Source organism: Physeter macrocephalus, chromosome 15 (genome assembly GCF_002837175.3).
Source record: "Physeter macrocephalus isolate SW-GA chromosome 15, ASM283717v5, whole genome shotgun sequence".
Taxonomy (NCBI): Eukaryota; Metazoa; Chordata; class Mammalia; order Artiodactyla; family Physeteridae; genus Physeter; species Physeter macrocephalus.
In genome coordinates, this window is record NC_041228.1 from 4,036,227 (window position 1) to 4,063,295 (window position 27,069).

Genomic DNA, 27,069 nt, shown 5'->3' on the forward strand with positions numbered 1-27,069 from the left:
CGTGCCGCGGAGCGGCTGGGCCCGTGAGCCGTGGCCGCTGAGCCTGCGCGTCCGGAGCCTGCGCTCCGCAACGGGAGAGGCCACGACAGTGAGAGGCCCGCGTACCGCAAAAAAAAAAAAAAGAAAAAAATTCCGGATGCTGCCCCGTTCTGCATGGGCTGTGCCTTGGCTTAGGATTCAGGAAGCACTTCAGATGGCCTTCAAAATGCTTTCTACCCAAACTCAGCCCCCCAGCGCCTTTCCCACTGCAAAGGTGTGACCGTCCTAGCAGATTTAAAGTGACAATTTCTATAGCAAGTATTTGCACCATTCTGATTAGAGAAGTTCTCACTAATTGTGCTTGTAAACACTGGGAATTGATGGGAAAACTGGAGTGCGTCTAGAATTTCTATTTGCACTGACTCCAGACACCAGTTGCCCTGGTGGCACCAGAGCTACTGACTGGATAGAATGTGTGCTTAATGCTAAACAGGGATTTTAGCTTCTTTGCTTTCTTTTCTCTTTTTTTCCTCTTTGATATGTGGTACAGCTTTCACTACCAGTGGAGTCTGGCATAGCTGCAGGGAAAATCTTTATGTGTGTACATACCCGTTCATTCATTCATTCGTTCATGTGTCCATTTACCAGAAAAGCACATTTCCTTATGGAAACCTACCTAAAGGTTTCGCTAAGTACCATAATAATGTTAGGAAGAAACTGTCATTCAAGAAGTTAGTGTTTCATGGGCTTCCCTGGTGGCGCAGTAGTTGAGGGTCCGCCTGCCGATGCAGGGGACACAGGTTCATGCCCCGGTCCGGGAAGATCCCACATGCCACGGAGCGGCTGGGCCCGTGAGCCATGGCCGCTGAGCCTGCGCGTCCGGAGCCTGTGCTCCGCAACGGGAGAGGCCACGGCAGAAGATGTATGTCTGAGCTTAATATAAATTTTTAAAATACGCCATTCAGGGGCTTCCCTGGTGGTGCAGTGGTTGAGAGTCCGCCTGCCGATGCAGGGGACAGGGGTTCGTGCCCCGGTCTGGGAGGATCCCACATGCCGCAGAGCAACCAAGCCCGTGAGCCATGGCCGCTGAGCCTGCGCGTCCGGAGCCTGTGCTCCGCAACGGGAGAGGCCACGGCAGAGGGAGGCCCGCATACCACAAAAAAAAAAAAAAAAGGAGTTAGTGTTTCTTAAGACACATGGCTGGTTAGAAATTGCAGTCCCTCCCCGCCCCCCCACCCACCGAACAGCCGCCTCTTTGCACCAGTGACTTCCAGGGACCTGGCAGGCACAGCAGCCTGGTGCCGTGGAGTCGGAGAACGGGCCCCTCTGGCCCTGCACCCTCTCCCACTTTAACGTGCCAACAAGATGCTCGTCAGGAGCAGAACTTCATCCAGGCTACTGGAACCGGCGTATCCCTGCTGGGGGCTCGCTTTCAATAGAAGTTGGCGTGTTTAACAGCATTTCACCCAAGACTGGCCTTCACTGTAACGCACCATGCGAGAAGGAAACAGACCTCGCAGCTGCCCGTGGGCTTCTCCACGGGCGCCTCTGTTTACCAGCGAGTCTGCACAGCAGCCTCGGGACGGCCCGTCAGCTCGGACCAGTTCATCAACGGCTTCTCCATCACTGGACCCGGCCTGGGGTCTGGGCTTCCTTGAGGGGCACAGAACTCAGAGCTGGGGTAGCTCTGGGACTCACAGATTTCGGCTCCTCGTTGTTTTGAACTGTAAGTGTTTAGATTCAGGATGAGTGGATTCAACCTGTTTAAATGCTGTCAGGGCAACTCCAGAAGCTGTTTCTTTTGAGGGAAGCAAAAGACAATGTGAGGGAGTGTGGATGCCGTCTCTCCAGAGGTGCGGACCACTCGGGTCTTCAAAGCCTGTGACACTTGTGCTGCTGTGAGAATCAAGGGTTGTGGCTGACGGGGGCTCCGGGGGTGTGGGACCAGCTGGGATGGCAGCCATCCCTGTAATGCGAGTGGAAAAGGATGGGGTGTCTGTTATTTTATCTCCAGGGTGAAGCTGGGGAGCAGGGTCTGGCTGGCCGACCTGGAGAGAAGGTCTGTTCTACCCTCATTCGTTTGTTAGTATACGCTACGCCTCGTGTCAGTTGTGTCCCTGGAGCTCACGACATTCCCGTCGTGCACTCATTTACTTACCCCCTGGCGGTCGGCATGTCCTACGCATCTGTCGCTGTGGTGGGTACTGGGGTCACCGCCACTGGCCAAGAGCAGTTGAACAGGTGCAGCGAGTGGTGCCATGCAGGTGAGGGGGGGCGTAGGAGTCCTCTCGCTCAGACTTGGGGAATGTCAGGAGAGGGGCCAGGAGGTGACATGGTGGCTGATCCAGAGGAATGAGGAGTCAGACAGCGAGGGAGGCGAGACGGGGGTTCCCGGGAGGGGGAGTGGCAAAGCGAGAACCACGTGGGGCCTCCCCAGGAGCAGACGCTCTAGAATTTGCTTTCCACGTTACCGCCACTGAGCCAGAGGTGTCTGGGGGGCCGGACGGCAGGCCGTAGAGAGCACAGTTCCCTCACCCTGGACCCAGGAGAGCCCCCTTGCTGAGAGCCCACTGGACAGGGACGCCGTGTTCTTTCCACAGGGAGAGGCAGGGCTCCCAGGCGTGAGGGGAGCGAAAGGAGAACAGGTGAGTGGCGGTAGTGTCTCCCCAGCAGGGCCACGCCCCCGCGCCCGAGGAGAGAAGCCCCCTTTGCAGTCTTCGACCCTGGGGGGGGTGCTTCAGGCTGGGATTAGAGCGTGTTTCCTCAGTGTTTATGGAAGAGAAAAGGAAGGGCATCAGGCCGCGCTGGTCCGTGGGCTGGACCAACAGGCGGGTGGCTGCGGGATCTCTGACAAGGGTGGGGCGGCCTCCGATGAAATTTACGGGACCGGTTGGGGCTGTAGTCTGTCAGGTGCAGAATTCGGTGCAACTGACAGGCTGTCCCTTGAACTTGGTCTTCACCACGGCAGGGCAGGTTGGGAAGAAAAAAACACTACTTTGCCCAAGGTCCCCTTGCTGTCACCTGGAAGAGGCGGCCATTACACTCAGGTGAGTGCTAATGTTTCCTGATTTTATCTTTCTCTGTAGGGAGAGAAAGGAGAACTGGGCCTCCCGGGACCGAAAGGTGACCGAGGTGCAAAGGTAGGAGCTTCTGCTGTTGTCCTGGCCATCCGGTCCATGAGTCGCAGAACCTCCCTTGTGTAGTTTCTGTGCGTGGCCTGCAGTTCAGTGGAGAGGGCAACTCCTGGGGGTCCAAGTGGTGGCCTGGCTTACAGTCCTGCTTTTACCCGGTGTGTGGTGCTGAGCATCTTACCTGACCTCCTGGGGCCTCCCTTGCTGGCCGCCTCCCCTGTGTGATGCCGACCCAAGCCGAATCCGCGGGCAGGTGGCTCCAGGAGCCCTCACGGGTACCGAAGTCGGTGGATGCTCGAGTCTGTTCTGTGAAATGGTGGAGAACAAGGAATACAGTCAGCCGTCAGGAGCCTGCCCGCGGGGGTCGGGGCCCGCCGTGCGCCGGGATCCTGGGAAGCGCTGCACGCGTAGTGACTCAGGTGACACTCGTGACAACCGGAGAGGGTCACGGTATCAGCAACACCCCCAGCTTATAGAGGAGGAAACTGAGGCTCGGAAAGGCCAAGCCGCTTTCCCAGGGCTGCGTGAATGGACGGCGGTGGAGCCAGGACCTGACCTCAGTCTGGGCCCAGCGTCCTGGCTCTGACCAGGTCCACACCTCACACCAGCCTGGCCCGAGGGGAGCCTGAGGAACGGCCACAGCCCCCAGGGGCCCTGGTGCCCCTCTCCGGCACGGCGCTGTCACCTTGTTCTCCCAAGCTGGCACGCCCCCTCCAGGGTCCTGCCCTCGACCTTTCTCAACTCCCATCCCCCTCTCTCGGGCTGAAGGCTGAGGGCTTTGTTCCGGACAGACCTGCGATCTATAAACAGAGATCCTGGAATGGAAAGAGCTTTAGTGGGTAAGCCATTCAGGCCTGCTGCTCTCCTGGATTTTTCAGAAATGCAGTTTTTATTTGAGAAACTCATGTCCAGGATGCTGAGGACTCAGAGAGACCATTAAGCCCGTTTTATTGCTTTGGCAGAATTGCCAGGGCCACAGCAGAATCACATTCAAGCTTCCGAAGAATCTGGCCTGCTTTTCTTTTCCCCTAGAGAAATATGTAATAATAGACAATTCTGGTCCAAAAAAAATCTAAAATAAGACATTGAGGCAACACTGCCCCCTGTGACTGTGCCTGGAGCACCCCTGCCTCAGTTCTCTGGTCCTCTTTCTCCCCACCAGCCACTGTGAGAATTTTGACCCCAGGGCATCTTGGAAAGTAGGGTGATAATGCCTCTGTGTCAGCTAGCGCTCAGAGAGTTAAACTGTGGAGAAGCTGGGATGGGAACCGAGGCCGGTCACATGAACTACAAAACTCAAAGACCCTTCTCCAGCCAAGCATCTTCCTCTAAGTCAGAGCTGCCTGGGCTCTGCCCCACTGGCCCAAGGGCCCTTCCTTCACCGCGCAGCCCTGGGGGTGGGGGAGGCTTTTCCAGAAAGGTGGCCTTGAGGCTCTCGGGGTTAGAGACGCTCTCCAGCCCTCTTCTTGTTTATGTCTGTTCGTACGTTCCACTGGGACACGCTCAGCTTTGGTCATTTGGACTTTTTAATGGAGGGTAAATTGGTTTGGATGAGATTGGTTTTGGAGCACGAGGTCGACAGTGTCAAGAAGAGAATCGGGTCAACTCGGATAATGCAAATAGCGCTGAGAAAGCCTTCTCTCTGAAGCTTCTGGAACTTTAGTCAGGGAAATGCTGCACAGTGAGTAGTTCAGGGCTTGGATTCTGAGTTTAAAACCAGCCTGAGCCATTTGCTGGCTGTGTGCCTTCGGGCAGGTGAATGAGTGTGGCTGCTTCCGTGGAATGGGAATACGGAAGCGTCTCCGTTACAGGCATTTAGACGGAGACTAGAGGCGTTAATGCCAGTAGAAAAGTAAGTTGTACCTGCAGTTAAATCCTGTATAACCATAGAAATAATCATAGAAGACAGTGTAACTACATTTTATTATCATATTATTGTTGTTACCAAGAGCAGCCTTGCCTGTCTCTAAGCCAACTTTATTCATTCATTTGTCCGCTAATAACCATGAGTGGTAACCCAGGCCTGCAACAGGCCTGACCCTGGGCCACTCGGAACACACCTGGGCCTCGACATCCATGTCCTGACACCATCGTGGCTCACATGGAATGACGGGCTTTGGGGACCACACCTCCTGGTGGAGTAGCCAGTGACCTCTTTTCCTCGGGGCAAATGTAATATCAATTTCCTCCTCAGTGGGCCCTCGCTGACGATCTCACTCAGCCCCCAGGTGATGCTGTGAGCTGGACGCGCTATTGTCATTATTTTGCACAGAGGAAGACGAGCCGACAGAAGTAAAATAACATATATAAAATGGTAGAGTTAGGTTTCAAGCTCAGGTGATTAAACTCCCAAGCCTGTGCTGTTTACAGGAATGTAATTGTCACCCGTCAGGCCCCTGAGAAGAGCCTGTCCCCTTCGAAGAGGGTGGGGCAGGGCCCAGGGGAGTTCCTAAGGGCGCTCGAGCCCTTGGGCTCCGGTGCACAGTGTGGAGAGGTTTGCTGCGGCTCGGTTATGGCTGCGGCAGGTGGGAAATCACGTAAATGTCATCAACAGGAAGGTGGATCGTGTCCATTTTATTACCTTCGTTGGTTTATTAGTTCTCTCTCTCCTTTGTTTTAGTGATTGCTTTAAGGTTTATGGTAGACATCTTTACCTTACCACAATTAAATCTTTAAGTGCTATTATGCCACTTCATATATAAATATACGAGCCATATAACAGTATATCTTCATTTCTCCCTTTTAGCCTTTGTACCATTGTTCTCATACATTTTACTTCTACCTGTGTTTTAACACCTATAGTACATTGTTACTGTTTTTGCTTTAAACAATTGGTTATCTGTTAAAGGTTTAAATAAAAAAGAAGTATTTTATACTTTAAAAAAAAGATGGATCGTGGATCACTTCATTTCCATGTGCACCATGGAATAGTATATAGTGATAGAAACGATCTACAGCTACACATACCAGCATAGATACTTCTCAAAATGAAGTTCTGATATGTCTGAAGTATTTAATAATTTGAAATCTATCGATCTATCTATCTGTCTATCTATCAAGGTAGATGTGGGGTGGGTGATTCTGTTGTCTCGGGAAAGGTATCCCAGGACAGGCAGGGCTGGCAGAGGGTTAATGGTAATTTATTTTCCATTTCTTCATCTAGGGTGAAACGGGTCCAGCAGGCCCCCCAGGATTACCTGGAACTGTAAGTTACTCTGCTTCTCACCCTCGCTCCTTCTGCACACATACCACTTAGTTATAAATATCTTTTTAAGGGAGTTTGTCAAGAGCCAGACGTGTCCCTAGGTCCTGTAATCCAAACGTGCGTAAGCTTCACTAGGAACCACCTTGTGCTTATCGATTCATTTTATTCAGCAAAGCACAGTTACTGTTTCTTAGAGTACTGGCTAGACACTGAGCATCCGTACCCACCTCTTGCCTATGGGGAAACAGAGGTCCAGAGACAAGAAGCAGTTGTGCAGGGTAAGACCACAGCACAGACATACAGCCACGACTCAGGCTTCTACCTCCGCATGTCTGCGGTGGGCGCCGTGAGCCCGGGATGAGTAGTGAGTAAGAGCGTGGGCTTTGGAGCCAGAGAAAAAGTGGGTTTGAATCCTGGCTGTGCTATTCACCAGCACTGCGGTCTTAGACACGTTATTTAATGTCAAAAAGACTTGGTCTTGGGCTTCCCTGGTGGCGCAGTGGTTGCGCGTCCGCCCGCCGGTGCAGGGGAACCGGGTTCGCGCCCCGGTCCGGGAGGATCCCACGTGCCGCGGAGCGGCTGGGCCCGTGAGCCGTGGCCGCCGGGCCTGCGCGTCCGGAGCCTGTGCTCCGCAACGGGAGAGGCCGCGGCAGGGGGAGGCCCGCATACCACAAAAAAAAAAAAAAAAAAAAAAGACTTGGTCTTCTCATCTGTTAAGAACAAATGTTATACCTAGCTATCTTGTACATTTGTAGTGAAAATTAACTGAAATAATACAAGGTACATTGCACGGTTTCTGCTACATAGTAAATACTAGATTAAAAAAAACAAAGGCTATATAAATATGCGAATATAGTTTTGCACTTTTTTCTCATGTGAATGTTTCTTCCCAGCTTTGATATTCTGTGCTTTGATCGGATGATTTCGGGGGAGGTGAACATGGCTCCAGATGCTGGCCGTGGCGGGGCACGTAGGGATTGGTCATTTAGTAGCTACAGCGGGGGACTGCCTCACGTGGAGGGCAGGAGACGAGAGAGCCTGAACACCCGGAAATCCCATTTGCAGTGTGACGAAGATGGGTCCTCCTTGGTCTTCCGTGTGTTACACCATGATGCCACCACTGTTTTCTCCCCGCACACATGCCCCTCAAAATGAGACGCAGCAAGTATTTCAGAATCAAATTTAGAGTCAGAACTGGCCGTGTAAAATTGTTGTTTAAGACTCGTGATATTTCATGTAGGCAAGTTTGCAGGAAACGAGCACTGCCTTTTGGTGGAAGGCATATTGGTAACACTTATTTGAGAGGTTACTTGGTATTAACATCTCGTAAAGTGTCTGTCTAACCGTTAGATTAGAGATTCCATTCCTAGGCATCTAGCCTGAAGAATTATTTGCATTGTGTGTATTTAAAAAATCACGTACGAGGATTTACATTGTGGTGTTGCTTATAATGAAAAATCACAAGCAACCTACGTGACCAGAAGCAAAGAGTTAACTAAACCACGGAATATGTGTATCATGGAATCCTACTTCATAAAAATTAAACACACACACATGCACTAGGCATATGGCTTTACAAAGATGCCAATATTCAAGAAAAGTTAAGTAGAAAAACTAATTTATGAATTACAGCGTGTGTGAAGGCTAACGCGGACTCCGCAGCCCACCTACGTGATGTCCAGCACTCACTGGCTGTGTGAACTTCATTAAGAAGTTTCTTTCTCTGACCTTCAATCTTCTTACGTATAAAAGCAGGGCAAAAACAAGATAAAAGTGCTTCTTTTACTGTGAGGAATGTATGAGTTAATACATATCAACAACCATAAATAATGCTTGCTGTTCTTATTTGTATAACTCTCGTGCAAAGTTACGCATTCCTCTACATTCATAATTGCAATTGGAAATAGATACAAATGGGTCTAAAATATGCTCAGCTGAAAAACAGTGGTTTCTTTTGGGGACGAGACTGGGATTTGGAGACATGGAGGGCACGGTGTAGGAAGTCTCCTTTTTTTCCTTCCTTATTGAATTCATTGCATTTTTGGACTAGAATCCACGATGTCCTTTTGTCCACTCACTTATATTTGAGCACCTGCTGTGAGCCAGACGTTGGCAGAGTTTGGCCGCTGTGGAGCTTAAACAGCCTCGTCAGGGAGATGAACTCTAGTCACATGGCGGCCCAGACACACAGATCCTGCAAATCATAGTAAATGCTGTCAAGGCAAAGAGCAGGGTGCATAGCAAGGGGGCCTCTTTTATATTTGAGTGGTGGAGGGGGAGGGAGATCTTTGAAGACAGGACATTCAAACATGAGCTCTGAAGGGTGGGCTTGGTCAGTCAGGTAAAGGAGAAGGGAAGCGCGTTCCAGGCCAGGGGAAGCTTTGAGATGGGAGGAAGCAGGCCGCCTGGGAAGTATTCATGCAATGCAGAGGGACGGCCGCGCGGGGGCCAGTCCGTGGGGTTCTCAGCTGCTGGGACAGAGAGTTTGCATCAGCTGGGCTCCCTGGGCCCAGAGCTGAGTCCCGCAGCCTGGCTTCCTTGTCACCTGCGTCATTGCCAGTAGCCGCTGGTGGTGAGGAGTGGACTCTGCTGGAGGGACCCAGCGGTCCAGGCACAGCTCTGATTACTCGCATGGATTCTTCCGTTTCGGCCCTGCCGTACCCTGAGAGGAGAACGTGTCACCCCATTTCACCGCTGAGAGCAGAGAAGTTGGCAGGTGTCCAAGGTCACACAGTTTAAGGTGGAGGTGACGGGCTTTGAGCTCGGGCTGCGGGACTCCAGCGTTCCCACAGCTAACCACTGTGCTTTCCGGACTTAATACCCGCTCGGGGACTTGAAAGGAGCATGGGATCCTAAGTGTCAAAACTGGTCATCGTTAAAGGAGCCCTCAGGGCTGTATTCTTTTACCCGGTAAATCTGTCAGGGGCAGGTTGTTTACGTTGAGTCACGTCCTTCTCACTTCTGTGGTTTCCTTTTCAGACGTCCCTGTTCACGCCGCGCCCAGGGACGCCAGTAAGTAGCAGCGACTCCTCGGTGCCGCACGGCGTCCCCCAGCCTGGCTCGCGATGTCCCCGGGGGCTCTGGGAGCTGGGCCCGGGCTGTGTTCTAACTCTCAGCCCCTGTGTCCCAGTCGCTGCCAGGCATCTGGGCTTCCCGACCTTGTCCTGGAAGCCAGTGGGGACAGACCCTGCGAGGAACCAGCTCCAGGGTCGGACAGGAGGTTCCAGGGGCCTGGAGGCTGCCTGCCAGTAGCCAGGGGCGAAGGCCAGCCCTCTCTTTGGGTAAAGTTACCTCCTCACTACACAGAGAGTGGCTGGTGGTTCCGAGCAGGACAGAGTCATGTGGGCTGGCAGAAGACCAAAGGGCAGAGCAGGCAGTTCAGTGGGTGTCTGCAGTGAGGGGCCCCGGGCCTGGAGGGCCTCGAAGGGACAGGTTGAGAGGGGCATTTGGGAGGGCAGAGGGGACCCCGCCTGCGTGGAGGTGTGGCTGGTGGAGGGACAGCTTGTGGCTTCTTGTGAAGATGAAGACACTTGACCGAAAAGGATGCTCTCCATGGCTGCAGCCTCCAGGAACCCTTCCCTCCTCTTTCCATGAGCAGCCCCCCGCGGAAATAAGCGTGTTCAGGGTCTCTTCCTGCCCTGAGGTCAGCAAGCAGCCTCCTCTGGTTCCTCTGCTCTCAGGGACGTGGTTCTCCCGCTGTTAGGACTTGACCCGCCGCAGCACGCGCGGCAGCGGAGGGGCTTGTGTGGAGGATCCACCTCCCTGTTTCCACTCTCAAGTAGCTATGACTTAAGAAGCTCAAAAGGACTCTGTATCTGATGGAAAAGAACAGAGCAGAGAGAGAGAGGCTGAGTCGGTGCCGGAATCATTGCGGAAGGACGAGGAGGATTTTGAGCTGCTTTGGAGGAGGAAGGGGGAGGAAGCGAGGGCGGGAGGGCCGTCACGGGGCAGTGTGGGCGGCAGAAGTGCTGGGAGATGCGGGGGAAGAGCAGGCTGGGCCTCCTCTGGGTCCTCTCCTCTCTCAAAGGAAGGGCTCAAAGGGACAAGGCGGCAGAGCCTCGAACGCGGCAGGTGCGATGCAGGCATCGCTGTGACGGTCCCCCTGTGCCCAGGGATGGCCCGTGGCTCGGAGGAGGGAAGCACCTTGCAGAGGGTCTTCCTGGACTTAGCGGTTGAGGCTTGGCTGTCAGCCATGAGGCCCTGGCCGAGCCCCACCATCTTCCTCTTCCAGGACCACATCCACCTACCCGATGCCTCTGGGTCTCCCTCCCTCACGCCCACCCTGAGTCCCCAAATCTTGAGGCAGACCTGCACATCCAGCCTCTGCTTAAAGGAATTGCTCCATGAAAGATGGTCTCCAAGGTGCTCCCATGGGAAGGGACTGAGAGCGAGCCAGAGGCCTGCCCAGCCTCCTCTTTGAGCCGCAGTGGTGCCACCTTCCTGCAGGGTCTGAGCTGTGCAGAAACCAGGAAGTCACTTTCAGATGCAAAGCAAGGAACCTGTGTCCATGAAAAAAAAAAAAAAAAAAAAAGATTCATTATGGATTGTTGCATGAATTCCTCTGGGGCTGCCTCATTGCCATGGTAACCGTGTTGTATTGATGGTTTTGAAAGATGTTCTTCTGTTTGATTTCTCCTTGCTCTCAGCTGTGTGCCTTCCAGTCCCTGCACACGGGGAGGGGCTGCGAAATTTGGAGGGGCGGCCAAGTTTGCAGCATGATTAAGGAGGGGAATAAAAAGGGGGAGGAGGGCTGGAAGGAAAGCCCCTCTTCCTTCCAATCCAGGATTGAGAAACCTTCTGGGGATGTCAGGGACCCCAGCTGGGGAGGCCTCGAGGTAGCGTGGTGATGGCAGTTTGTGGAGAACAGAGCAGGGGCTGTTAGATGGTGAGCAGGTCTGGAGATGTCAGAGAGGAGAAGGGAACCCATTCCTCAGCTGGAGGAGGGAGGGACAGGCAGCCTCAGGCTTGGAGACATTGCCGTTCAGAACTTGAGTGAGGCTTTGTAACTGGTTTAGAAGCAGCCGCCTCGGGAGGGCAGCCTGACTCCACCCCCTCAGCCTGCAAAGGCTTCCCAGACGCCCAGCCAGTGCCCTGCGTTTGCTGAGCCCAGAGAGGGGATTTGGCTTGGCTGACATCCCCCAGCGGGCATCTGGGGGAGCATGACGCTCCTGCATTCAGCATTCAGCAGCTGTTGATGGGCACCTAGAGTGCACCCCTGCAGTGAAGACTCTGCCTCCTGGCTCTCAGGCCCTGGGTAGAAATGCCTTGAGCATCTTGCCTGTGAGTCCCCAGGGTCTCTCCTCTATCCTGGCCTGACCACTCCCGGTTCCCGAGCCCGCTTCCTGCCACGTACTCTTCCTTCCCCCAGCTGGCAGAAAGCGTGTGCAGGCTCCTTCCCTGTGCGTCACCCGAATCCATCCCGTGAGCCCTTTCACCTTTGCAGATTGTATCTCCAGTGACTTGTGGACCAGACAAAAGAATTCTGCAAATCCCCCAGCCCCCCACGGGAAATTTTCTAGGCGCAAACCATGCTAGAAATAAGGGTATTGTTGTCTGGTGACTGGAGCCAGAGTGCGTTCTTCTGAGCTGGCGGGAAGTGGAGATTCCGGAAGGAATGAGCTTGCATCTGTTGAAAACCTCTTTGCAAGAGCAGCCTCGTGTCATCCAGGCTCTGCGAGGTGTGCTGGGCACATTCCACTCAACAGCTGATGGAGAGGGAGTGGCGCCCCCAGCGCAGGGCCGTGCAGACACTAACTCGGGGGTCAGTGCCGAGCTTGGGGGAGGGCAGGCAGGAGCCGGGCGGCCTGACCTGAGGGCGGGCTGAGCACGTCTGCCGCCCTCTGCTTCTCCACCGACAGGGAGAACAAGGGCCCAGAGGAGAGAAGGGCGATCCCGGCACGCCCGGGGAAGCGGTGAGTGCCCTGGGCTCTGCGCCCGTGCCCCTGCCCCTGCCCCCCGCCCCTCACTCTGGGCGGCTGGTTAGACGGATGTCTGAGGGCTGAGCGGCTGCAGCTCTGAACTGCGCACAGGAGCCCCCTGAACTGAATGTGGCCCCTTCCTCCTCCCTCCGGGGTCCAAGGACGCCCCGTCCGTGGATCTCAAATTATGCCCGTTGCACGTGTGCACACCTCCCCCACCTGCCCGGAGCCAGGGGTGTGACCTAGTCCATTGATAGGTTGTTTCATTTCAGGGATCACAGGGTCATCCTGGAGAACTGGGGCCTCAGGGACCCATTGGACCACCGGTAAGAACACTCTGTCCCCACCTGTTGGCTCCTAGACCCGAAAGCCCCGCCAGCGCCTCCATCCCCCGCTGGCCCCTCGCACCTGGCATTCCGGGAGTGTCCACCAGGGGCCGCTGTCACAGACACTGCGGGGACTGTGAGTCCAGTGCCCTGGGGCAGAGAGGACCTCACAAAGCGCCCCAAAATGCAGCCCCCGGGGCCGGGCCCCGCCTCTGCGGCCCAGGATGTCGCTGCTCTGTCGCTGAAGTGTCGGTGTCGGTGAGCCGGGCTCCTGCCACGCTCTCCCTCCCCGACTCCGTGCAGCCGGCACGCTCGGGACCGGGGCTCCCCGAGGCTTTTCAGCTGCGGGAGGTCCCCTCCGCCTTCCCAGCCCCGAGTGGCAGCTACAGTTTACATGACACCTAGTGTGTGCTAGCATTTTGATCGCATTTCCCTCAGTTGCGGCTTCTTAACTGGCTCTTTGTTGGGCAGTTGTTCGTGTTCTCTGGGAGTTCCGTGGGAGCGGCCTGTCTGGGCTCCGGCGCCCCGGGCCGCCGGCAGGCTGTGTGCCGCCGGCCGGCCTGCCCCTCTGAACATTGTTCCCGTCAAGATAAAGGGTGGGTGCTGCTGTCCCGGGGGTGGAGAAGACGGAGTACCATAGCGGAGGCCAGGAGCTGCGATCTCTGCGCCTGAGACCCCGCTCCCTGTCCTTCAGTTCGGATCACCTAATTCTGATGACGAAGGTGCCCTGATGTCCCCGCATGGGGCCGAGGACGGCGTGGCCTGTGGCTTCTCACCTCCCCGTTTTGTTTCCCATGCAGGGTGCCAAGGGACAGGAAGGCGCGCAGGGGCCGCCCGGAGCAGCTGGGAACCCCGTGAGTCCTCCGGGGTCCCACAGGAGGGGGTCTGGGCCAAGCACCTGCCCCCGCCCGGCTCCCAGCTCTGGGCAGAGTGTGGGGAGGGGGCCGGGAAGGCGCCGTCCGCGCTGGAGGGCTGGCCGGGGCTGGAGCCCCCTGAGCGGCCAGGACCAGAGACGTGCCGGCCTCTGCCACGTTCCCAGCATCTCAGGGCTTCGTCCACATGCCAGCCCCGAAAGGAATCTCCTGCACACACATGGGGGGCGCGCACATGGACACACGCAGACGGGTTTGTCACTCTGAGAGGCACGCCCACGTGCACACCCACGTCCACACGTTTGGAAGCCGAGAAGCACACGCGCCGTGATGCGCACACACGTATGTGCACCCATATAAGGACGTGCACACGTATAAATGCAGTTCCGGCAACTCCAGGAAGCCGGGCACACGGGTTCCCTCGCGCGCTCGCTGCCCCTGACTCGCCTCCCTCAGGCCCAGAGTCTCCGTGGGTCGGCCCTCGTGCGCTGAGCTCTGACTAGCGTTGTGTCTAGCGGAGCGGAGCCCCGAGCCCAGGCTTCTCCGGGGAGCGGGCAGGACGCAGGACAAGGCCGACTCCCGCGGGGACTCCCAGGAGAGGCGGTGGCAGTAGAGCGGCAGCGGAGCCAGGCAGGCAGGACCGCAGGTCCCACGTACCCGGCTGCAGTCTGCTCGCACGGCCCGGCCCACCGTGCGTGTGACTCGGTGGGGACGGGGTCAGCCCCGAGAGCCGAGCGGCGTGGACGTCGCAGAGAAGGGGCTCGCGGTCAGCGCCTCCGTGCTCCTGGGGAGAGACCCGGCCCGAGCGCAGCCTGGGGGAGAGGGAAGCCGAGTGCGGGGGCGCGCGCGGGCGGCAGGAGGATTGCGGGGAGGCCCCAGTACTGGGAGTCCCCTGCGTCCCCGTCTCCCTGGCGGTGACCCATCTGGAGTGTCCTCACCCACCTCTCCCGTCATGCCCTCGTCCAGCCACCAGCGTTCAAATCCGCTTCCTCCAGGAAACAACATGCCGATTCGCCAGTCAGATCCAACACGGGCGCACGCGCGCACAATGCGCGCGCACACGCGAGCTTTCCGCCCTCAGTGCCCCTGTTCCGTGAACAGCACCGGCATCTTCAGAGGGAGCAGAGCGAGAGCGGTGTTGCCGAGACCCGCTCAGGCTTCTGCCACTGTCCCCACCATGGGCTGCCCCCTCGGCCCTCCACCGGCGGTTGGTCACCAAGCCCAGGTCGCTCCTGCTGGCACCTCCTCCAGGGATGCCTCTTCCTGTCCAACCCACAGCTGCCTCACGTGTCCTCTCTCGGGTCCCCGAGGCTTGCTCGTGCCCTTACGGCCGACCTGCTAAGTTATGCCAGAGCATGTTTCTCTGCAACGCAGGTCTGAAGAGTTTGTCCCATTTCCGGGGTTTCCTTTCCCCCAGGCTCTGAGGATAGAGGCCAAACCCCACCTGAGACACATGCATGTTTGGACCTGGCCTTCCTTTCTGCCCACCCCGCCCCGCCCAGCACACACTCCACCTCTGCCGCCTACGTGCCGTGGTCGTAGGGAAGGTCCTAGGCTGCTTCTGTCCTCCTGTCTCCCACCTCTGTGCCGGAATCCCTCTCATGTGAGGCTTGGCGAGTCGGGGTGCACCCGGACGGGAGGTTCATCTTATCTGTGGAGGGAGTTTCAGGTTAGAAACGTTTCCAGCAAATCAGGGAGAATTGAGTGGAAGGCAGGTTTGGAGGGAGACTGGGGGAGCTGCTTATAATAATACCTTGGGCCTTTCTAACCTTCTTCCGTCTCTGAATAGGGCGCTCCTGGACCTGTAGGTCCCCCTGGCCCCGGTGGTCCCCCAGGAAGTGCGGTGAGTAATCGGGGTGGGGGGAGAGGGCAGGGACACCAACACTGGTTGTGGCTCCACAGTGCCCATCTCCCGGGTTAACTCATTTACCCTCCGCGAAACTCAAGGGCGTAGGCATCCTTACTCCCATTTCACAGATGGAAGAACTTGATGTCCCGACAAAGTCACCTAGAAAGTTACCAGCCTGAGGTTCTCGGTAACTCGTGAGATCTCCGGGTGGTCAGTGAAGCTGGTGTAACTGCAGAAAGCTGTGAGCATCACTGATGTTGGAATCAGCGTCAGAGTTTGCCTTAGAAGAAACCCAATGAACCTACAGAAGTGGAAGAGGCCCTGACTTCCGGGCTGCCCAGCTTCCGGCCACAGCTCTGCCACTAACCGGCTGTCAGGCCTCTGTGAGGGGCTCCTGGAGGCCTCCGCTTTTTCATCTTCAAGATGGAGAGCGCGGGCTGTGCAGGTTCACCCTGAACCTCCTGCTGCACTTGACTTAGGGAGACAGCCTCCCCCGGGGGGCCCCAGGGGTCTGCTTTAAGGACCCCAGCTTTAAGGTCCACCGGAACGATGATTTCAGCTGCAGCACGTGCAGTGAAACACCCAATGGCATCTAGTCAAGGGTAACAGAGAACCGGGCTCCTGGAAGAGCTTGAGGCCGGCCCCGTTCAGCCACCAACCTTTCTGTTAATAATCATAGCAGTTCAGAGGACAGATGTAGGCACATATGTGTGCCAGGCACTGTTGTAAGTGCTTTACAGGAGTTCGCTCGTTGACTCCTCGGGACCCTGGGAGGTGGATATTAGTATTGCCCCCATTTTATGCAGGAGGAGACCGAGGCACAGGGAGACCGAGTCATGTGGTTAGTGGTTGCCGTGGATACTGCCGGACCCTTGCCCGTATCATGTCACCCTCCGCACTGCAGTGCCAGCTGCAGACTTGTAGGAGCCAGCCTTGCCTCCCTTTGTCTGAGGGTTTTCTGTGGCTCTTAGAGACCGCGCTGTGCAGCCACATGGCACGCGGCCCGGAGCACCACCACGGGGAGAAGCATCCCTGGCCGATGGGTGTGTCAATGGCCCAGCTTCTCCTCTCCTGCTGGAGCCACTCTGAGTGCGTGTCCTGCGTTGGCCCCCGGAGCGCCCAGCGGGACCGAGCTCCGGTTACACGAACGTGTCACTCCCTGCCTATCCTCCTCTTTCTCACGTCCCTACTGGTGCCTCCGTGGAACACCTGCACCTGAGCCTTGTCCCAAAAAGTCAACCCCTGGGGGGCTCTGAAGACACAGGTGGAGCGGGTCAGCGATGCCAAGGCTCTGTTCTTAGGTCACCCTCGTCCTCCCCGAGGTCCCCTCTGAGAGCTGCAGCCCAAGGCGGGCAGGGCATCAGGAAACACATGCCTGCGTGGTTAGAGGGCTCGTGTTCAAGGCTGAGTGACAGACCAGGGGAGGAGCAACTAAGGCAGGCGGCGGCGGGGGGAGAAGGTGGCGAGGAGTTTAAGTCGGGGTTGGGGGGGGATGAGTGGGGACAGGGCTGTAATCAGCCCTTAACCGAAAGGGGGCTGATCGCCCTTCTCTGGGGGCGGCGGGCCCCCTTGAACTTCACCTTGTCAATAACCCCTTTTTCTTCAGGGCCCCCCGGGCTCCAGAGGCCCCCCTGGGAAAGATGGGGAGCGCGGTGAGAAGGTAAGATGCAGCGTGATCTCTCTGCATGCAGCAGCTGTTCTCAGCTTCTTAAGAAGCAGGGAAGGAGGAGTCTGCTGTGCTCAGACCCGGTTTAGGATCCAGGGTCGGAAGGGCTTCTGAACAGAAGGGCGGGAGGGGCCCTGCAGCTGTCTCGTTTAACCCTCACGGCGGACCCGTAGGGTAGGTGGGTCCCCATTGGACAGAGGTGGGGACCGAGGCTCTGAGAGATTAATTCAGCTCTCCTACATCCCGTCGTAGCTAGTGAGCCACAGAGCTGGTCGGTCTGACTCTTGAGTCCATTTTCTCAGTTCAGCGCACCAACTTAGCCCTCCCACCCCTTAGTGGGCACAGTTAAACCTTCCTGAGTTACGAGAAAGAGCTTTGTTTATTAGGAGGAAGAGAGACACGGTGTCCCCCCAAAACGCCAACACCCCGGGGGCAGAGAAGGAGGTCCCACGGACTTTCGAGATCCCACGCCGCGTTTCCTGAGCTCGCGTTTTAGGAAGCGTCTCCGAGGGGTACTCCTGACTTCTACTGTACTGGCATCTAGTGGGTGGAGACCAGGGATTCTGCTAAACTGTCGCAGGACGGCACCCCCTTCTCAACACAGATCACCCGCCCCGGATGTCAGCAGCGCCGGAGCTGAGAAGCCCAGACTGCAGGCACCCCCTGGCACCTGCATGTGCTCGTCTGTAAAATGGAGACGAGCCCACACTGACCACAGGTGGTGAGGAGGAGGTGAGGCACTGGTGTGCCAGAGGGCTCGGCAGAGAGCCGGTGAAGAGGGCTGACGGCGGTTCGCTGTCCCGAGCCACCACATGAGGCTTCGCGTCCGGGAACGGGGCCTCGGCGTCTCCCCGGCTCTCGATGCCTCCTCCGCAGAGGGCCCCTCCCGGCGCTGCAGTGTCTGAACTTGACGCAAGTCCCTTCACGCCCACTTCGCCTGGGACCTTTGAAAGGAGGAATCATTTTAGCTTTTCTATTTTGGCAAAATGCAACAAGGATAAATAACAAACTTCTACACTTTGGTGGGAAGGCTCAGTTTTAAAACACGTACTTTAGAGAGGAAAGTGATTTACTGCAGAGAAAAATGATCACCGACCTGTGGAAAATATCCTTCAGCGAGGGAAAACAACCTGGCCCATCGGGTTTTCCTTGAGTACACCACGTCTGAAGGATTAGGCTCTGTTCGGGGACATAAGTGGGGCACTGACCGCTGAGAAGGAGGTTAGAAGGGGGTTAGAAGAGGTTTTTGAGGACCAGTTGAGCAAAGAAGAGAAAAGCTGTGAGCTGTTGGCTCATTCGGCCTCAAGGGGGAGCCAAACACTTCTGCTTGTCTGAGCAGAAGCCTGGGCTGAGGCCCAAGACCCAGGGCTGCATTTGGAAGGGCGCTGCCCTCCGGCGCTCTGCAACGTGCTAAAAATCCCGGACAGCAGGATGTGCTTTCTCTCTCTCACTGTCCAGTGGCTGGCCTGAGGCTTGCGGAAGCTGATCCCGCCCTGGGCCTGGAGACAGGTCCTCTCCATGCCTTGCTTTGCCCCTCCTTGGGACGTCGTACCTCACCTGACCTCTGCCTCAAATGTCGGAGGCAGTCAGATTGCAGCCTAGGCCCGAGAGAGCCCCGCCTGGGAAAGGGAGTTCCTGCCGTTCACGTGGTTCCCCCGCAGCGTTCCACAGCCGGGGCTGCTTCGGGGCTCCTGGCTTCGTGGTCAGAAAGGGTGAGCAAACTCCAAGCCCAGCTCCCTCGTTAGATCCTGGCTGTCTGTCTCTCTCTCCCCACTTTGGAGCCCCGGGCTGTGTTCACAGCGCTGAAAGTCTGTCATGTGAAGAGGGCCTGGATTTCGTCTGTAGAGCTCCAAGGCTGAATGCCAGACATCTGGACGATTTCAGAGAGGGCTGGCTGAATATAAAGGCACACCATGTAATGGAAGTGCCCAGTAAAGGGATGAGCAGCCTGAGAAGGTGGTGAGCTCCGTGCTCTCAGAGGAGTCCAAACAGAGATGGGAGGGCTGCCTGGAAGAGGCACACACGATGGCTTCCTGCAGTGGGAGAAAAGTTGGACTGGAAGACTGCTAGTATCCTTCCTATTCCCATGTTCCACGTTGTATAGCTTGCCAAGGCCGCTGGAACAGCGTGTCACAAACTGGGTGCCTTAAACAACAGAAACTTACCGTCTCACCATTCTCACCGCGTCAGGAAGCCCTAAATCAAGGTGTCAGCACGGTTGGCTCCTCCTGGGGGCCGTGAGGGGAGGATCTCTTCCAGGCCCCTCTCCTTGGATTACTGATGGCTCTCTTCTCCCCGCATCTTCACGTTGACTTCCCTCTCCACATGTCTGTGTCCAAATGTCCCCTTCTCGTGAGGACACCAGTTCATACTGGATTAGGGTCCGTGCCACCCTAGTATGACTGCATCTTAACTAATTACATCTGCAAAGACTCTTATTTCTAAATTGAGGTACTGGGGTTAGGGCTTCAGCATATGAATTTTGGGGGACACATTATACAACCCGTCTTGCTCTGCCCTCAGAAGGGGTGGGCTTTCTGAAGCAGGGCGTCGCCAGGAAGCCCACCAAGCCCCTTCAGGTTGGTTCACCACTGAAAAGCTTACCCTCTGCATGTCACTGATCCTGGACACTGTCCACTTTTCCTTCCAGGGGGCGGTGGGAGAAGAAGGAAGCCCAGGGCCAGGCGGCCCCAGAGGCGACCCTGGTGCCCCTGGGCTCCCGGGGCCGCCCGGAAGAGGGAAAGATGGAGAACCGGTAAGTGTCGGGTCCAGGGTTTCTGTGCCCATGACGATCAGGCTGGAATTAGAAGAGAAAAAAAGAAAAGGCTCACTGGTCAAGCTTTGCAGAGGCGGAGTCATAGCCAGTGAAAGCAGGTGGGCTGGGAGAGGGGTCTTGCTCCCGTCCACTTTAGGCCAGTGCAGCAGAGTCCCCCGTGGACTGCTGGCCGCGTGCCAGGCTCCGACGCCGGGGACACGGAGATGGGTTAGCGCCGGTGCTGTTGAGATGCTCGTGAGACAGCCAGGCAAACAGATAACCGTAGCTCAGGCAGTCCTGGAGTGCACATTCCTGCAGAAGGGCTTCTTGGCCTGTGTAAGTCTGGGGAAACCTTGCGCAGGAAGTGGCACCTGTGCGAAATGTGCAAGTTGGAAGAAATTACTTTTTAGGCAGAACAGCACAGAGAGGGTGTCCCAGACGGGTAAACCGTATGTGGAGACACGTGAGGGCGTTGTGTACATGGGGACTTCGCAGCGTGTTAGGGTGTCACCGACACGAAGTGAGACGTGTCAGTAAATTTTGCTGCAGTGAAGAACCCCGAAATCTCAGTGGCTTTCAGCCCTTAGCGCTACATGAGGACACAGGGACCTTTCCTCTGTCCCAGACAGGTCACGATGAGAGTCCCGTCCACCCGTGGCCCCCCGCGGCACGGGGTAGATGGGTAAATGCGCACTCATGGTCCCATGGTTATCCTCGTGCCGTTTATTTTCCCAGGGACTTCGTGGACCACCTGGACCACCTGGACCTCTGGGAACTAAGGTAGGTTTATCTGGCGAACCGTGGATGCCATGGGTTGCACTTAGGGGCCAAACAAAATTTAATTGTCAGCATCTCTGGTCACCTCAGTTTACTTGCATGTTCGTCACTTTCCACTTAACTAAAGGCTCTGTGACTCTGAACTGTGACATTAAAGTAGTTGCCCCATAATTGTTGCTTAATAAATGTTTGCAGTGAAATCAAGTTGCAAAAGGTGCTTTCAACCCGCAAAGCCACCCATCTGTCCTGTGTTATTAGTTTAATTGGGGACACGGACGATCCCAGAATGAACACAGTCAAAGTTTATTCCCCACTCACGGCGTGATGGGAGCTGTGGTAGGTGAGGGGTCCTCGTCCACACCGCCGTCGGGGACCCACGCTCCTCCAGTCCGGCGCCATGCCTTCCTCTGGGACTTCAGTGTCTTCTCCCGGAGCCTCCGTACGCGGTGGCACATGAGGGAAGAGACGGTAGAGGATCTTGTGGAAGGATTCTGTGGGCCAGGCCTGGAGGTGATCACTCATTGCCACCAAACTCCTGACACTCGGGGGAGGGGCGGTTGTCCTCTAGCTGGGCCCTGGGACGGAAGGCAGACACTGTGGCAAACAGCAGGCGTCTCTTGTTCGGTGCACTTGCAGCCACAGCTCAGAAGAGATGGCTTCGCCCATCAGGGAGTGTTCTTAAGAGAACTTTCCTGAGTGATTAGGCCAGTTTTCCTGGAGTTGCTTTCCCACCGAAGCAGTCGTTCATTGAGTCAAATGCATCAATTAACGATACACTTCTTATTTCATATCCACTGAGCCTCTGGGGCGCGTCAGACCTGGAGGTGGGCTGTGGGGTGACGGGGGTGGGTGTCACGTGTTCCCAGCCCTCCAACAGCTCAGGAGCCGGGGGAGAAGCAGACTCACAAGTGCTGGGATGGAGGGAGGCCGAGGCACAAGTGAGCCCAGAGGAGGCTCCCGACCCAGCCTCGTTTGACTGGGGAAGTCTTCTCGGAGGAGGTGGTGTTTCTCCTGATTTTACAGTGCATGTAGCCACTGGAAGGGGAAGATGAGGAGGGAGTTCCCTGCAGGGTACTAACGTGGGAGAAGGCCATGGGAGCGTGAAATAGGATGTGTTCAGAGTAGAGCGTGTGCTGTAAATGCACCTGCAGCCGACGAACAGTCATTGAGCGGCTCAAACGCACAAACTTAAGAATGCGCGTGACAAGGCTTGTTTCGGCAGCACGTATACTAAGAGCGGGACGATACAGGGAAGATTAGCGCGGCCCCTGCGCGAGCATGACACGCAAATTCGTGAAGCGTTCCATGTTTTTTGGCTAAGTGATTCTGTAAATAGTTAAATAAAATTTGATAAGTAAAAAAATTAAATAAAATGCAGTAAAGTTTAGAATTTATGTACAAAAAGAATGTGTGTGACATAGTCAACGATAGACATTAGAATGTTTATTTTTTGCTTTCGTTTAACATGTATTCAAAATCACATAAATTAAAGAATTACTGTATAATTATGATATTTGTATCCACTTACATATATTTATGAAAGCAAAGTTTTAAAAATTCTTTTTATGTGCCTTTGGTGTCATGGCCTATCATCCCTAGACCCACTTTCTGAGTCAACTAGCACTTTCCTAAATCAGGTCACCACCATCCATCCCAGCCCGGTTATTGAAGATGTAACACATTGGGAACCCATACATGCTGCTCTTACTGGCAGTTTTATCTCAAGGCCCAGATACCCATTCTTTTTTTTTTTTAATTCCTTTTATTCTGTAGTTGTGTCTTTGGGATCTGAGGAACATAACCACAGAGTATGTTGTATTCATTATATGTAAAAGGCTCGTTTACAGTAATAACCAGGACATGGAATTTGAGGCCTCAGGAATAACTGCAGTGTCTACGTTAAACTTCCTTGCTTCAAGATCTTTTCTGCTATTCGGGCAGGTGACCTCTATAATTGTACTAAGCTTGCACTGATTGAGGTCGTAGTAGGCTAGTGTGCATTCCCCTAATAGTGATTTTGTAGTTCATGATCAAAGGGGAAAAAAACGAAAGAGTTCTTTGAGTGATCTGAGCCAGTATTTGGCAACTCCCCAGTTTCTGAAGAAAAAAAAAAATTGGAAACAACTTTGCCTGAATTTGAGGGCATGTAAGATAGTTCCTTGTGCCTGGAACAGTGGGAGTGTGTGGAAAGGAGCAGGAAGCAGGACCAGATTCTGGAGGCCCTATGAGGTAACAACCAACTGAAGGCGTGTCTCTGAGGTTCCGCTGTGATGCCGTGAGCCCAGCGTCTGACTGGCAGCGCTCCTGTGCTCTCAATTTCCCCCCTAGAGGAGGACCTTCGGGACCTGGAAGAAATTGATTGCCTCTTGGAAGGAAGGCAAGGGCACCGGAAAGGGCACCAGAAATGGGAGATGGGGGAAATGGCTTAAAATGTCCTTTTCTCTGTGATACTTCTGAGGTTGATAAAATGGGCAGTTTGGGGAAAGATGATACAATGCAAATAAAAATAGTTGTCTACCTCTGCTTGTCACAGGTACATGCTCTATAGATGTTAGTGACTCTTATCATTAGATGGCCCTGTGGAGTCCGCTTCAGGGTTGCAGCATGAAGGTGGGGGACCTGTAGGCAAGTTGCTGGAGAGAGAGCCCAAGTGGAAGTGGGAGAGGCAGCAGTGAGGAGTAGAGAGGAAGGCTGAGACCCCGGGTGTGAGGAGTGCAGGGGGCCTTGCCCTGGGGTCCAGTTGACCAGCCAGTTTCAACTCCATGGGACCCACGGTAAGTCGTGCTGTCCCTTTGGCCAAACACATCCTCCTCTTTCACATGTGAGATGTGTAAACAGATGCCCCTTTCAGTGTTAATATTGTATAATATATCTTTGTAAGTTAGAATGTAGTTTAGAATGAAGGTTTCCCTAGTCAGCTGGGAAGGTAAATTGGAATTCAGGTCTTTAGTTGTAGAATGGGGGGCCCATGGGGAGGATGAGGAGAGAGGAAGGGGACACAGAGAGAGAGAGAGAGAGAGAGAGAGAGAGAGAGAGAGAGAGAGAGCAGGGAGTGTTCAGCCGTGTGCCTTTCCCAGGCACTGTCCCTGGTTCCTGGTGCTGACTGAAAACCCCTGGGGATTTAAGGGTGGGTGCTAGAGTGTATAAGGGTTTTCCTGGGCACCTCCTCAGCCCTTCCTAATTACTTACAACTGCAGGAAGACTCTTAAAGATGCCTTTCCTTCTCTTGGGTGGACAAATGAACAGACTTTCCTTCATACAGAACTGGGTTAGGATCCCAGCTTAGCTACTTGCAAGATAGATGACTTAAGGGCAAGTGGCTTATTCGTTCAGAGACTCTCTTCCTTTTCTGTATAAAGGAGTAAAGCATATTTAACCCCCAAAGGGCTCCTGTGGATAAGTGATCTCACAGCACATAGATGTTCAGTAAATGTCATTCTCCTTCCATGACCTCACACATTTCTTCCCTGAACACTGTTGAACTGGCCCAGAATGTTTTGCAGCCAAAACAGATACTCCAGTCAGTATGACAGATTATAGCTCACATGCCGCTCTTTTCTCAATCAGGAGCCTTCTTGCTTTTGCTGACCGAGCTTTAAGGTCTTTTGCCCTTTTCTTGAAGCCACTTTCTCAAAGTTTCAGTCCATTAAGCTGTGATGTGTAGTTGCTTGGGGTAAATGTTAGCATCGCAAAGGGCCATAAACATACCAGGGCCAGGCTTGGCTACCCTGCAGCAGAGATCAATCAGTGACTCAGATTCTGGGCTGGGCTGGGAGAGGTCTTTCATCATGTTCCCCCCTGGGTAAAAAGTTGATTTTGGTCAAAAGCAGAATTTAGTACCTGACAAAATGTGAGTGATGAGAGGTTCATTCATTCGGGCATTCAGGAATTTGCTATTAAAGGGCTGTTCCAGGCCGTCCACTGGGCATTGTGGATCCGAAAGTGTGTCGATATTGTACCCGACACAGGGTCTGACTCATTTTTGGTGCTTTACAAATATTTGTTGGATTAATGGTTAAAGGAATGAATGGATAGTTTTCTTCTTCTTTTGAGACACACAGAAGTCAGAGGGTCAGACAGACAAAATGGGAGGGCAGTGTGTTAAGATTAATGAAGATATATTCGAATATCTTCCAGAAGGCAGAGAGGAGGGCAGGCAGTGGTGGGTTTATGGAAATGGAATGATTGGGCTGAGTCTTAATTGGTGGGTAAGTGTTTGGAAGCTTAGAACCTGGATCAAACAACATCCCCACGAGGGGAACAGCTGGTGCAAGAAGCAGGGGTGTGAACAGACAGCATGGAAAAATACAAATTCCACCGTTGGTGTGATTTAGCTTTCAGTGGTTAGGGTTTTGTGCTGCACATGAAATACAGCCTCGGGAAGAAGAGGGAAGCCACGATAAAACAGAAAGTAATAGGAAGAAAATCTACATTAACCACTTCAAAGAGAAACTGGGGTGCAGAACAACATGGATATTTCTGACATTTATGTGTGCTTAGTTTATTTTCTGTCCTCTGATTCGGCTGATAAAATATAATTACATGTATATAATACTTGATGTTATATGGTTTCTCACCTTGTAAATGAGTCTGCGGAAGGTACATGGGAATTTGGTAGAATGTCCTTTTTTTTCCTAATTGATGAGGGTCTTAAGGTGCCAGAGAGGTTATGGGATTTATGCAAAGTCACAGGACCAGATTGACATTGTTCTGTTACGAACGGAGCTCGGGTGCACTTGCCTGCTTCGCGGCAAAGCCTATCTACAGACACCGGGTTGTGGTGAAGGAAAGTAGTGTTTGTTGCCGGGCCAAGCAAAGAGGATGGGCGGCTAGTGAGACCTGAACCCCTGATGGCTTTCAGACAAGGGTTTAAAAGCAACGGTAGGGTGAGGGTCGTAGGGTGTGTGATCAGCTCGCGGACATTTTTCTGATTGGCTGGTGGTGAGGTGACAGGGTGATGTTTGGGAATCTCCATCTTCAACCTTCTGGTTCCAGCCAGTCTGGGGTCCACATGCTTGTGGTCAGCATCCTCTAGTGGCTGGGGGTCTTCACTTCTGCAGAACAGCTCGAAGGTACGTGTCAGATTGTTACGTACATCCCTTGAGGAGGAACTAGGAGTCCTGAGACTCTGTTTTATTGCTCAGCTATTGTATAGGTTACCATAACTTTTCTTGCTTAACTGCTGTTCCTTTGTGTCTGCTTTCCCTCTCTACCCTAATTGGTAACTGCTTGAGTCTGCTCTTTGGAACTCGGTGAAGGCCAGAGAAGCGAGGACACAACCTGGAGGGGGTTGTACCGGGGAAGGTACAGGGTCCTGTTCAGTTTCAGTCCCGCCTTTTCTTCGATGCTCTTCAGTCCTGAGAGGAACAGGGGCAGAGCAAGAACGGGAATAAAGTTTGGGATAGAGAGGTTAGCCATCAACTCACAGGGGAACTAGATTTTAGGGGAGCTCGGTTTCAGTCCTAAGACTGGACTTGTCATCACCTGACGGCCAGTTTGACCTCTTCTGCCTCACGCTCTCACTGTTACGGCGTGCTGGTGAGGGACACGGCACCGATCATATGCATTCTTAGTTCATTACACTCTTCCCATATTTGCCGTATTTCTTGACTTCCTCCCTTCCCCGCCTTCCCCATGCGTACAAATCAGATCTCCTGGCAGTCCCAAGCACCTTGTACTTCCCAGAATCAGCCGTATCATATTATTCTAAAGAAACAGAATGCACCATCTGGGGCTCTGAAGAGGATTTCTTGGAGACTGTTTACAGAAGTGAGGGCGGGGCAGAGGGGTGCCGCGGCTCTCAGGACACGTCGCCACCGTCTGCCTGGAGGGAGGAGGGAAAGAGACGGTGTCACCAGAGTTTAGTGAGAGGTTTGGGTTGTGGTTCATCTCTTTTGTGAGAACTTCACAAGCCCTGTTTAGATTTCTCTTCTGAATTTAACACAGAGTATCGAAATTGGGCTCATGATGGAGTCATCTTTGGTCTTGGAGTCTGGACTGCGGTTTGCAATGAATAAACAACCAACATTAGTTGAACGAGTATATAACTTATATACTCATCCAAGGAACAGCCATACTGCAAGAAAAACAAATCATCTTGAAGCGTGACTTTTCTTAAAAATCCAAAGTGTAAAGTTTTCAAATTGAGATGGTGGTTACAGGATAAGCTGATGATTAATAGGATTTTCCTTTAATGCTTAAAAACATAAACCGTAATAAAGCAGTGTTGCCTAGCAACGCCAGGTTCTACCTGAAATAAATGTGCCGCACATTATCTCATCAGCTCTTCATAATGACCTCCTAAGGCTGTTTCCATTTGTCATACAAGTTAACTCATCCTGGAGATGTTAAGTGGTTTCAACGGGGTCACCCCCCATTTCAGTATCAGGCTTGGCTGCCGTCTGCTGACCTAACAGAGGTGCACAGTTTCTTACACAAAATCCTGGGGGCCCGGTGTGCTTTGGATTGAATTTCTTTTGGAATTTAGAAAGGTAATAATTTGCAAGCAACATATATTGCATTTGCTGTGGTGTGTGGGGCAGCTTTCCTCATCAGACATCAATATTGATGTAACAGAAATGTGTAAGTATC

At 54.0% G+C, this 27,069-nt stretch overlaps 1 protein-coding gene and 1 non-coding gene across 2 annotated transcripts in view; both read left to right on the plus strand.

The window, feature by feature from the left end:
* The window catches only part of COL22A1 (collagen type XXII alpha 1 chain), a 261,088-nt gene that overhangs the window by 159,160 nt on the left and 74,859 nt on the right, over positions 1-27,069 (plus strand). Inside the window, exons 29-40 of the mRNA XM_028500513.2 lie at positions 1,994-2,038; positions 2,580-2,624; positions 3,066-3,119; positions 6,274-6,315; positions 9,295-9,327; positions 12,174-12,227; positions 12,506-12,559; positions 13,360-13,413; positions 15,221-15,274; positions 16,887-16,940; positions 19,597-19,701; positions 20,437-20,481. Of these exons, the coding sequence (XP_028356314.1) occupies positions 1,994-2,038; positions 2,580-2,624; positions 3,066-3,119; positions 6,274-6,315; positions 9,295-9,327; positions 12,174-12,227; positions 12,506-12,559; positions 13,360-13,413; positions 15,221-15,274; positions 16,887-16,940; positions 19,597-19,701; positions 20,437-20,481 (639 nt within the window). The remainder of the gene's footprint in view (positions 1-1,993; positions 2,039-2,579; positions 2,625-3,065; positions 3,120-6,273; positions 6,316-9,294; positions 9,328-12,173; positions 12,228-12,505; positions 12,560-13,359; positions 13,414-15,220; positions 15,275-16,886; positions 16,941-19,596; positions 19,702-20,436; positions 20,482-27,069) is intronic.
* Positions 21,687-21,791, plus strand: LOC112066416 (U6 spliceosomal RNA). Its single transcript, XR_002892640.1, has one exon. It is a non-coding gene; the product is annotated as a U6 spliceosomal RNA (small nuclear RNA).